We start from the raw sequence: 12,502 nt of genomic DNA, 5'->3' as shown, positions 1-12,502 counted from the left end.
CCGCAATGCAGGATAAAGATAATAAAACAAAAACAAAACAACAAAAATTATGCCCATCCAATTTATTACACCCTAGGGAGAAGGTGAGAAGTGTTTTCAATAACCAGATTAAACAGGATTACATGACGGGAAATGAGTGCCTTATCCATTGTAGTTTCAAAAACTCTAAAGAAGTCTTTTTAGTTTAAAGATAAAAACTTTCCTAACCTATCTATTAGGGTGGCTCTTATATGGAGGTAAAATTTAAACTGACTTTTTTGCAGCTCTCAGGGTGTCAATTGGATGCAATTGCTATAAAAATACTGCAGCCAAAATTTGATGCGTTTTGATTGATCTTTACAGGTAGTCCAGAGGGGTGTAACTTTTGTAAAATCGTGTTCAGGTTTAAGTGCAGATAAAGATAAACGGCATCAAATTTCAGCGAAAAAAGGTCCATTTCCAACATAAGCAAACTTATGAGCATTGTTTTATCAGTAATATCATGTCTTCATCATTTCAATGTCATCTTACATTATAAGTTTAAAACGACTTATTTCACACTAACTTATGATGCGCAAAACCTCGGTTTAAAATTAATTTTAAAAAATGGAACATAAATGATACAAATAAACACTAAACAGTCCAACAAAGTTGTTGCAAAAGGTTCCCCACAATGGGCATAATCTGCTCAAAATTAATTCGTTTGCTCATTGCATATGAACGTTAATATAGAAATGTATCAGCGGTAGTATGAGCGTATCAAAGTTAACAGATGCTACTCTGTTCATTGTTTGGGCTGGATGAGAGTTTCTTTACGTGCATCTGGAAAGATGCGTCGATGCTCAATAACCACTTGCAATAGAAACTGCAGGTACTCTTCATCTTTTGTCAACAGTCGGTTATAAGACTGCACAAGAGCAACTCCACGTTCTGCATTGTCATTAACTACTTCCAAGCTCTTCGCAATAGCTTGAGAAGATTGGAAGCTCACTATTTTCGACCAGTTGCTTGGATCTTCATTGAGGAAGGTCGTATTCAATCGAAGCTTTGTGAAAAATTTCATTGTCTTTGAACACCTGTACAACTTGAGTGAAATTTATTGAGAAGCACGACAGTTATGAAGCATTTAGTTTGGGGGGTCTGCCGAGGGGGCACGATTTGGTGATAGTACTTTTTCCAAATATTGAAAAAACATTTCAGTGCAAATTTTCACTGGGGTCATGGGTAACCTGGATTTTAAAAGGACCCCACTTTTTGCTTTTTTCATTTCGCCCAATGTTTCACATTAAATGCCTCCCAACCCCATTAATTATTTGTACCGGTACTGAAATTTTCTCAGTTTATAGAGAATCCTGTAAACAACATTTCTACCGAATTTCACCCAAAACCAATCAAAAATGGGGTATTGGCAAGGTTTCAAAATTTTGAAAAATTGTAGCCGAGAGCTGGAAATGGCAAAATTTGGATGTCTATGACCTTTGACTTTTTAATGTGACAGTGTGAACGATGTTATGTTTTCAATATTTGGCCGAAGCACTATCACCTGTAAAAAGTTTGGGTTGTTACCTACTTTAGTTTAGCAGTAATAGGGCCTCAAACATAGCCAAAGTACGTACGGTGTACGTACGGTGATCATTGCTTTTTGGTATTTACTTTTTTTAGCAGATTTTAAACACAAAACAGGTTTGCAATTTGCTCAACAGCTTTTTATATCATATCAAAATAAACTGATGTGGTATGATATGAAGAATTATTGCACAAATCAAGCATGAGTTTGAATTTTTTGTAAGTGAACACCGATAAAAAATCGTCATCGTACGTCGTTGGTAATGGTGAAGATGATTTGAGTACAACAAGACTGTCATCCTTCATCTATTGTTATGTTATAATTCGAAGCGGAAAGACGGGATGCAGTAGCCTACAACTTCAACCAAACATAACACAAATAACAGAAAGCATCATCAACCGTCAAAACGCCATAAAACAAAAGGTAATGGTCGACCGGTCCATACCAACACCGAGATTTAACCACATGTACCCAAATGAACGCAGAGCAGAGCTGCAGAATAACGGCACCATCATTTTCTTTGATCTTTGGTGCATCAACCAAATTTCGAAAACTCGGTAGAAGATCGCTTTATACAATAAAGAACACCATCCTAAGGTCTTTTAGCGACAGGGCTTTTTTTATCTGGTTTTATCAATATTTTTTTATCAATCGGTATCGTTGTTTTTAAGTCTTCGGTTTGACCCGACCTGGAGTCGATCTTAGATCCACCAGCTCCATAACCGAAGGCGAAACAACTCAGCCGCTGAGCTGGCCACTGGGCTTGTTCCTACTGGTGGTGGATGTGAATTTTGCTTCAAGAAGGCAAAAGATTGCCGATTGCTTACTCTGCTTGTTTTTTTCAAAAAGGGCTGAGCAACACATCGAAGGCAAGCATGAGTAATTGAGTATGTCCTATTTGTAGCAAACGAGGCGACACCTATTGCCATGAGCACACGTGAGCACGTGCCGTGAGCACACTTCTCACCTTAAATGGTAAGAGATGTGGTGTCTGTGCATTTGATTTGAAGCTTTGGGCTTAAAAATCCTCCGATAGCTTATTCCTGGCAATTTCGCATACTCATAGAAGATTTGAACCGCAAACTCAGGCCAGGCCAGCCAGATTGACAAAGTGATGCTTCCGATTGTTGAAGTGTTGTCTTTGAATTATTCCATCCACTAGGTGCCGCTAATGGAGAGCAGTCCTGAAATGTGTTGCTCAAGTGCATACCCCGAGAGTCAAACCAGCGTCTTTTGACCTTGCCGATTTTTCGTTCGCAAAGTCGAGCGCTTAACTAACGGGGAGGCATTGATACAATTTCTTTTGGAAACCCGTCAACGCCTTAGTGGACTACTGTATTGAACATAATAATGACTCCTGTCTCGCAGTCAAGGTTTGGTTGGTCTGACTTGCAAACACAAGTGCAACAAAATGCTAGTTAAATCTGAAGTGTAGAATTGTGGCAAGTATGGCAGGCAGACACACCAGTATCCACTATCCAACCATATCCTTAAATCGTTGCATGCACCAAAATGAGCGCAGTGCAATAGTTCAATGACTTGTTGTTTTATGAAACATCCATTTGACAAGTCTGAAAACTTCAAAATGTCATTATTTGCTCATTGTGCATCATTGTTTGCTCGACAAATACTGTTAGTGCAAACTGGTTGCAGTTGACGTACAATAAGCGTCGATACAAAAGCGGGCATTCAGACAAGAGTCAGTTGGCTTTTTCATCTGAATTCGCCATTGCCGTTTATAATGTCAAAGCAGAAGCTAGTACAGGATCTCAGAATATTACAAAACAAGGTGCATACACCTAAGTGAAATCTTATGTTTCAACTGAAGCGGTATAGCAAAAGGTAATATTCATACTGAAACGAGCAAAAGTAGTCAAATTATAAGTACTGTAGTCAGGCGCGGATCTAGGAGTTTTTTTCGGGGGGGGCCACAAAATTTGAAAAGCAATTAAAAAGAAAGAAAAAGATAAAACAAATATGAGCAATGATACTGCGACATAATACGATATGCTGTAAAATAGAGGAAAAACGTTTGAAGAAAATGTAATTACATCTGACCAAGCTTAAGCTCAGTTACGGTAAATGTTACATCTGACCAATCCCAAGCTAAACTTAGAGCCGTAAACAAATTCCAATGCAAAGGTTAATGCAATAAAGCAAGCTTTTAAACAAAAGTTATTGGAGCAAAAGCCGTCGGGTTTTCTTTTGTGCGTATTTGTCCGTAATCTTAGCTTCATCAATGTGCTGTGTGGGATTGCAAGCAAGTAACCCTAACGAACTGAGACGTTCTTGTCCACATGTTGAACGTTCGTAAGTTTTGAGTCGTTTTAGAGAACTAAATGTTCGCTCTGCCGTAGCAGTCGTAACAGGAAGTGTGCCAAATATGCGCAACATGATTGAAACTGCAGGAAAATACCGATCTCTAGCTGCGGTCAGAGCGTTTTCTAAATCGGATTTGGCAGCATGGGTGATAATATCTTCATGCTCTAATGCCATCCAGCGTTGCACTTCAGCTTTGACGATCATTTCAGGCCGATTGACGTCTTCACTGTAAACTGAAGCAGCTTGACAAACGCGTTCAAATGATCCTTCACGCCGATAATCTGGCATTAGCTCCTGAAATACTATAGCTGGGGCAACGTTGTCAGCGCCGAATCGTTCATCCAGCTGAACCAGAATCCCATCCAGAAAAGGGATGAAAGCATTATAGCGATAATACTCTTCTGGATTTTTAGCTGGAACATTTCCTCGATTCTGTTGGGTTCCACTACACCGGGGCATGGCAATTTCACCTCCTCCTATTTCCAGCATCAATTTTTTTGCCTCTACAAAAATATCGTGGAATTTTTTATCAGCTTCAGATCTTAAGTTTTGCAGAGTAAGCTTGAGCTTTCGAATGCGGCCGTACGATTCCCCCAAATGCTGATCGACTTTTTGTAACCCTTCACTAACGTAAACTGTATGAATCATCACAGCCTCGCAGGTTTTTAGTGCCATGATAAATGGTGAAGACTGGATTGCAGAAAGCAAAACTGTAGCATCTGATGTTGTTTCCAAAGATAGAAATTTTGAAACGGCTGGAACCATTTCTATAAACACTATTACAGCATCATGTCGTTGCACCCAACGAGTGGGACACAACTGAACTAACCGACGTCTTTTCGTTTCACCGGAGTAACTGTTACTCACCGTGTCTTCAAGTTTCTTAGTCCTGACAGAAGAAGATTTGATGTAATCGTACACTTTTGTCAAGATCGAAGCCATGTTTCGAATTGGAGGGAATTCGCATGATTTGGACAGTACTAGGTTTAACCTGTGGCTGAAGCAATGAACTGGAAAGGCAACAGGGTTATCGTTTAAAATAATTTTTGCACAACCTCTTATTTTACCCATCATAGCGGCAGCACCGTCATACCCCTGGCCTCTACACTTCGAAATATCAAGTCCTAACCTTTTCAAATAGTTCATTAGGAGCAGCGCGAGGCCTTGTCCAGTTAAATCAACTGCATGGCTGAAGCCAACGAACTCTTCCGCAATTGTGCCAGCTTCCTCCACATACCGAATTACAATTGTTGCTTGCTCTTTACAACTAACGTCTTGGGTTTCATCCATCAACACGCTGAAAAAAACATTTTCTTTCACCTTGGCAACATTTTTTTCCTGGATTTCTTCTCCAATAATACTTAGCAACTCATTTTGAGTGAATTTGCTGATCAGGATTGGTTTGGATGGTGATTTGTTAAATAGTTCCAGCAAATCTTTATCGCCAGCTTGCAATCGAAAGCGAAGTAACCCTCGAAAAATCCCCTCTCCAACCACATGGTCCACATCAACATCGATTGCACCATCATCTCGGTGGCCTCGAATTGGAAGTACATTTCTTCCACAAAACACCAAAGTTTGAATGATCGGTACCAACAATTTTCTATTTCGTTTAATATCGCTTTTTCGTTGTTGATCCAATAAATTGGCAATGCTTTGACTGGGATCTTTTCGTCTCAGCACAAATTCTTCCATCTTCGTCATAGATTCATTGTGAAAATCGCATGTATGATGGCCTTTCAAATATTCAGTAGCTTTCTTGTACTTTATCATTGGCGTTTTTACAAATATGCCTGGATTTTGATGATTGCCTCGACCAACAGAATTGGGTCCAAAAAGCACGCAAGCTACGCATAGACCTCCACTTTTGCAGTGGCTATATCGGAGCCAAGAATAGGTGTGTAACCATGAATGCTGAAAAGACCTTCGATGATTTCCTTCTTGGATTAGTGGAAAACATGTAGTACTTGGCTCTTTCCAGTTTATCAACTTTAATATCACTTCGTCAGATAAATTTCTCTGGCCCTGCTCTGGAACATTACCAATGTCTAAACAAAAGCCCGCGTCGTCTGCATTGATATTATCAGCTTCTTGTGCAATAGAAGTAGTGTGCTGATTTATCGAAACCGGGTCTGTGACTGCAGGGAAAGTGGATTCAGTATTAGATGTTTCAGGTATTTCATCAACCGAATCAATGGTTATCGAAGGTCTGACAAAAAAATCTGTTATTTTACGTTTCCTCATCTTGGAAAGGATGTTTTGTTCAGAAAGCTACAGACAGACACGAGACACCACACTATAGTCACAAGTCACTGATAACAATAATTAGATAACGAGTTAAAATGGATGCCTGCCTACCAAGGAAATAACTGAGACACGAGTCCAAGTATTCTTAAACTGTTGTTGGTTTTACCTTTTGTCAAGTGGTACTGGTAGGCTAGCCTAATAAAACCTTTCCTATGCTGCCTTACTCTGTTACTAGCGTAATTAGCTCACCAAACTTAACTCTCGCTGCGTCCACTAGACTAGAGTAGCGTAACTCAGCAATTAGCGTAAATCTGTTGTACAATTTTTGGTTAATTTGTTCTGTATTCAGCTTGAAAACAGCACAGAGTACAAACTGCAAACCACAAATCACAATCATCATTGACAAGTGATCGACAAGTTTCAAGGTTTCAGATTGTTTCAACTGACGTCATTTGGTTCAGCGTTAGTTTCAGCTGAGTCAGCTCCAACAAACGTTGCTATTAAAATGTATTTAAAGTTGTATGAAAGAAAATAACGGAGTCTGATCGATGGATAATTCCAACCACAATAATAACAAAAAGTAATCCCCCCCCCCCCCCCAGGGATAAGTTAAGTCCGCCGTGGGACTAATATCAGCTGTTTAGAAGCATATCAAACCATTTGATGCGGAATTGCGGAAACATACAGTTTCAACAATTCCTCACAAAATTTCGGGGGGGGGGCCCGGGCCCCCTGGGCCCCCCCCCCCCCCATAAATTCGCGCCTGACTGTAGTTACATTTTAATTGCAAAAACAAACAAAGTACATTGCTATCTCCAAAGACAGTCCTGAACCCCACTTTGCTCTTTACCAGGGAGGCAATAGGCTACAACTGTGCAAGTGGCTTTCTTTTAACTACGTAGCCTACTTTGACTCCTTCAACACAATGCAAGAAAGAGACATGAAAAAGAATAGGTTTAGCTCAACACTTTTAATAGAATTCGACCTATTCTGTTAGTTGACAAACTTTCCCTCGCTTGCTTTAAGTTTAAAGGTTCGACTTTTTAAAGTGTTGGTGTGGTTTATTTTCTAGTATGGCTGTGAGACATGGACCTTTAGGCTACAACACAAACCTAAGCAAAACATTAAAGTAGCGAAAATGTAGGTATCACAGAAAAATGTTTCGGGTTTGATCATACCACATTTACAAACACAGAAATTTTTAACTGTTAACACCAAGATAAGGAACTAAGGAACAACATAACTCAAAGACAACTCAAATTTCTCGGTCACATCACCAGAAAAGAAGAGTTTGAAGACAATATTGTTTTTATTGAAGCGGTCGCTTCTCGGGAGGCCTGCCTATGGCAGAGAACGAATAACATTTTCTCAAATTTTCAAAAAATAAATCAATCATCTAAGCAACAACACGTTGGGATGCTGCACGACATAAGGAATGCGAGAAAAAATTACCAACTGAACATCGAGTTCATCAAAGGTTTCATCTGCTGTGTTGTAATACTGTAAAAGTAGTAGCCCAACAGCAGCCATCGTGATGTCAGTCCGCTCCTTAAGGTTGTAAAAAGCATGACAAGAATAGCAACAACTCATTCACGGTCATGTCTATTAAATTGATGATAGAATCATTATTGATTTATTTTATCATGGTTGTTTGATGCACACATTATGTGAAATAATTGATTCTATATAAACAAAATACCAAAAAAGCTTGTGGAGGTGAGATGGCGTAGTGGACAAGGCATTGGATTTCCAATAATGTAATCCTGTTTCGATTCCCGGGTTAGCTAGTTGTTGACAAAAAAACTCGCTTCTACTCAGGGTTTGATAAATTGTGTGGGCGTAGTTGCTGAAGGAAAGGCGGCAAGTGGCGATCTGCTCTCGTTAGTGGCGAAGGCTTTATACAACGAGAACCTTATCTTCACATCCCTTGATGCTTGGATTCAGGCATGGAACTCACTTACCAAAGAAGCTGCCTTCACGGCAACAAAATCGTCATTAATGTATTAAAGCCTAGGCTACTTCAAATCTTCAATCCCTCGGTTGCATAAAATGATGGATTTTTACATAGTTTATAATTTTATATTACACTGGGCAGTGCCGGTCTTAGGGTATTTCGGGCCCTGTGCGGAATATGATTTGCGGGCCCCAATGACAATGATTCAACTCAGTAGCATAGCTGGGGAGGCCTATTTTGAAAGGGGAGGGGGTGGTTTGACGGTCTGACACCCAGCAGCGGGGGGTCTGGGGGGCCTTCCCCAGAAAATTTTGAAATAATACTTTGAATTTGGGGCATTTTGAGAGCATGTTCAAAATTTGGGTATGAATATTAGGCTATCCTACTGTAAAATGGTGCTGTCCAGTGGCATAGCAAAAGAATAAGATCATGCATTCTTGGGCGTTTTTTGGAAATAAAGCTATGTTGAGTCTAGATGCAACCTATTTCGTTCCCTGAAAAATTCGTACCCCGATTTCGTACCCTGAAATCGGAGTTAACAAAATCAAATTTCGTCCCCTGAAAAGATCGAGAGAAATTTGAAATGTTTGCGGCAACTCCGATCAGCAACTTCGGCCATGTTGTTTTTTTTCTCGATCTTTTCAGGGGACGAAATAGGTTGCACCCATTGAGTCTTTCTTGTTGCTAATTCCTTTGTTGAATTCACTTGTTGAATTTTTCCATTGGAAATGACAAAATTACTACATTTTCTGAGTAAATTGCGGGCCCTCTAATTTGCGGGCCCTGTGCGATCGCACGGTTTGCACACCCCAAAGACCGGCACTGCACTGGGAAACCGTAATAGACATTATGAGACACCAACGTCTTCTACTATAAGCTATGGTGAGTCTGTCATCTCCACGTTTTCCAGGGAGATCTTTGAAATGTTTGGGTGAACCCCTGCCGATCCATATCCTACTGGAATGTTGTCTCAATAAACATATGGGCACTTTGTCACATTGCAACCAGATCCACTTCTGGTAACTTTCGTCAAAATGCTGAAGCTTAGTTTTTAAGCGAGCGCACAGTATGGTTCGCTTTCTTGACTCAATTGCAAAAATAAAAAATAAACTATTGAATTTTTTAGGCAAACGCCCAAAATGTTAATATGAGCTCTCTACAAAGCTATCTGCAAAAATTATTAATTAATGGTTAACTTGCAAATGCAGTGCATTAGTTTGAACACGGACGGAAGTGAGACATGTTTCGATATTGGTATGACTAATATTAGTCAACTCTGGCCTAACAGGGCATGTTAATCCGTTTATGCCTAGCGTCCTAGCCTATATGTAGGACACCTACTCGAAGTAAAAATTTTCTTCGTACGTTCATTTTTTAGATTTAGACGAAGCCAAAATACTTTTATGAGTATTTTTGCAGCACATATCCCAACTCTTTTCAAAAATTGCTTTTTTGGTTGAGACTTGACATCATTTTCAATTTTCCCGATTTTTCTAAGTCTAAAATTTTGAAGGTGCACGACTGCACGTCGAATTATAACAATAAATTTGCATATGCAAATAAGCTTCCAAAAATATTTGTCATTGTATTTATTTGCTATGTATCAACATATTTTATAGCAAATGTTTAAATTTAATTGGCAGCAAAATTTTTGAGAAAATTGTTTCAAAAGATTGTTGTCCTATATATAGGTCGCTATAGGCACACGTGTTAGCAAAATGACGAGTCAATGTGCGAGCATTATGGGCGCCATGGATGCAAGCAATTTTTGAGAGGTAAACCGATACGTTTTGATTTCAAGATTTGGTGTGGTACCACCCCACCGGGGTACTTGGTTTGGTTTGATCCTCATCAAGGAAAGTCAGAGTTGACGCGGCCTCAAGAAAAAGATTTAGGTCTTGGAGGAAACCTTGTCAACAATTTTGCTGATGTCCTCGATAGCTGCGGCCGAAAGTTTTTCCATTTGTGCTACGACAACTTTTTCAGTAGTGTGAGATTGGCTATGACGCTGAAGGACAAATTAGTGAAAGCAACAGGTACAATTCGTGAAAACAAGACCGAAAAGTGTCCGCTGATCGCTAAAAATGCTCTGAAAAACTGAAAAAACAAGGAAGAGGCAAGTTCGATTTTAGAACCGATACCGACTACGGCGTGCTGGTTTGCAAATAGAATGACAATAGTGTAGTAAATTTATGTTCGAATGCAGCTGGAGTTTACCCAACTTCTAAAGCCTCTCGATATCTGAAACAATACGTGTTCAAATTGAACAACCTTGTTTGATCAAGCTCTATGACTAAGATATGGGGGGCGTTGACAGAATGGATCAGGACATTTCGAACTATCACATCGCAATGAGAGGTAAAAATATTCGTGCTTTATTCCATACATGCTCGATATTTCTGTAAACACTGCATGGCAACTGCAAAGAATTTGCAATAGCGGCAATTCAATGGATTTGCTTTCTTTTCGAACATATATTGCTAAAGTATACTTATCGCAACATGGTAAGCCACCTCAACAAGAAGAAAAGCGGAGCAGACCACAAAAGCTTTTATCCTATGTACGTTACGATGCCTATGAGCATGGGGTGCTTGCCCAGGACAAACAAACTCGATGCTCTTATCGCCATGCAAAAACTACTACAAGATGCGAAAAATGTGATGTCGGTCTGCTTTTTTATCAATAGGGATAAATTTCTATCGTTAATAAATACAGTAGTTGCAATTTGTAATTTATAGACAATGAATTAAGTTGAAACTTATTGTAGTTTCAAATATTTTACAAACTCAATAAACTGCCTGAGTCCTTGTCTGAACAATCAATTATTTTACCTCTGAAATACTTGACCCGTTGTGCTGTGTAATTTTCAGTTATCATTTTGTGTGAGCGAGGCAGTTTCTCAAATGTTTAGCTTTGACCATATTTTTGCTGTGATACTATATGATTCTTTAGCATTTCTTTTAATAATGTATTTCTTATAGGCTTGAAAAGGGCTATATGACTAGCCGAAAACGTTCGCTTTTTGTTTTTTGTTTTATAATGTTAAATGTAGTGTTGTTGCTGAGTTATGTCTGTTTATGGTTCAAATATTTTATTTCAAGGTTTCTTTTTGGTTTTTTTATGAGTAGAAATAAGTTCATTTCTTTAATATATATTTGAAATTTTTAAATCTGTTTCATCATGGACCTCAAATTGGTGAGTTGTTGTTGTGTGGAGTTTGTTATTGAATTAAACTTGCAAAGAGTTGTAGCCTACAGAAGTTTTGTTATTTAAACTTCAATGCAACCCTTGAACTGAATACAAATTAATAATTTTCAGTCTAAACTTGATCTGGAATTAAATGTTGCAATTCAGGGGTAGCCGGTAAGCTATACTAATTGTGATTGGCCGGTTGTTTGCTACTGCCAAGGGCTGCCAAACAATCGCCTTTCAGACGCAAAGGCTCTTTGTTTATTTATAAATCTACAACCCATTTTTGAAAAAAGGGCATTTTTTTAATTAAAATTTATCTAAACTGATAGTTATTAATCGCTCATGAAACAAAACAAAAAAACAGAATATTTCAATATTTTGTTTGACCACCTTTAGCGAATTTCAGAGTAGCAATTCCTCTACGCATAGCACTTATCGCATTGACGTGTTCCATACAATTTATTGATTTTTTTTTCTAAATGAAACCGCACGTGTAGCAGACGTTTTAAGAGTTGAAGTTTGTTGATGATATTAACATTAGGCATTCCATTGGTTTTAAATATTTCATAAACTTTCTAATAAAAATATATCCAATGAATTACCAGGCCATGAGAGTACCTTAGTGTGGCTTTTACTCATCAAATTTTAAACTTTTTGCAATGTATCATAACGTTGATTCTTATTAGAATCTGCATGGCTTATTTTCATACCACTTGCTGATTTGCAGAGGTGGGCAGTAGCGCGCTATCTTTCCTATCTTTTGGTAGAAGTAGCGCAGCTGCTTTTTTTAGTAGAAGGTAGCGTCGCTATTTTTATAGTAGCTGCTGCAGTAGTGGGGATACCTTCCTTTCATGTGTAACAATGAATCTCACCTAGATTTGGTTTTTATAACGACGTTGAAATGGCAGTGTAAACACATAATATCATGCTTTTTCAAAGTCATTTTGATAAAAGTGTCAGTTTCAGTTAAGAAAAAAGTAGCGGAAGCGAGCGCTACTTTTAAAGAAGCGAATCCCATCTCTGCTGATTTATAGTTTCAAGCGAAAACGCAAAGTCTCTACGTGCTTTGCTGCATGCGTAGTTTATTGAACAACAAACAATCTGCTTTGACCATGTATGGAAATAGGGCCCGATATCACAATTTTGTTAAAAACCTACGAAAAATTCTGCTCTACTAAGGATTCGCTGTGTTGGTAACTGGATTGTGCTCTGTTGTTGCAACGGTAATCTATACAGGTGTA

At 38.7% G+C, this 12,502-nt stretch overlaps 2 protein-coding genes across 2 annotated transcripts in view; one reads left to right on the top strand and one right to left on the bottom strand.

Annotated features, from left to right (window-relative positions):
• Positions 1-3,721: 3,721 nt before the first annotated feature.
• Positions 3,722-6,112, bottom strand: LOC145768004 (52 kDa repressor of the inhibitor of the protein kinase-like). Its single transcript, XM_082579542.1, has one exon. The coding sequence runs from the start codon at positions 6,110-6,112 to the stop codon at positions 3,722-3,724; it is 2,391 nt and encodes a 796-aa protein (XP_082435668.1).
• A 3,686-nt stretch (positions 6,113-9,798) lies between these two features.
• LOC145767988 (venom phosphodiesterase 2-like) overlaps positions 9,799-12,502 on the top strand; it is a 34,347-nt gene continuing 31,643 nt past the window's right edge. Inside the window, exon 1 of the mRNA XM_082579541.1 lies at positions 9,799-10,105. Within this exon, the coding sequence (XP_082435667.1) occupies positions 9,799-10,105 (307 nt within the window). The remainder of the gene's footprint in view (positions 10,106-12,502) is intronic.

Source organism: Aplidium turbinatum, chromosome 1 (genome assembly GCF_918807975.1).
Source record: "Aplidium turbinatum chromosome 1, kaAplTurb1.1, whole genome shotgun sequence".
In the NCBI taxonomy this organism is placed as follows: Eukaryota; Metazoa; Chordata; class Ascidiacea; order Aplousobranchia; family Polyclinidae; genus Aplidium; species Aplidium turbinatum.
Note: the sequence above shows the minus strand (reverse complement) of the source record. Positions and strands in the feature narration are given on the sequence as shown.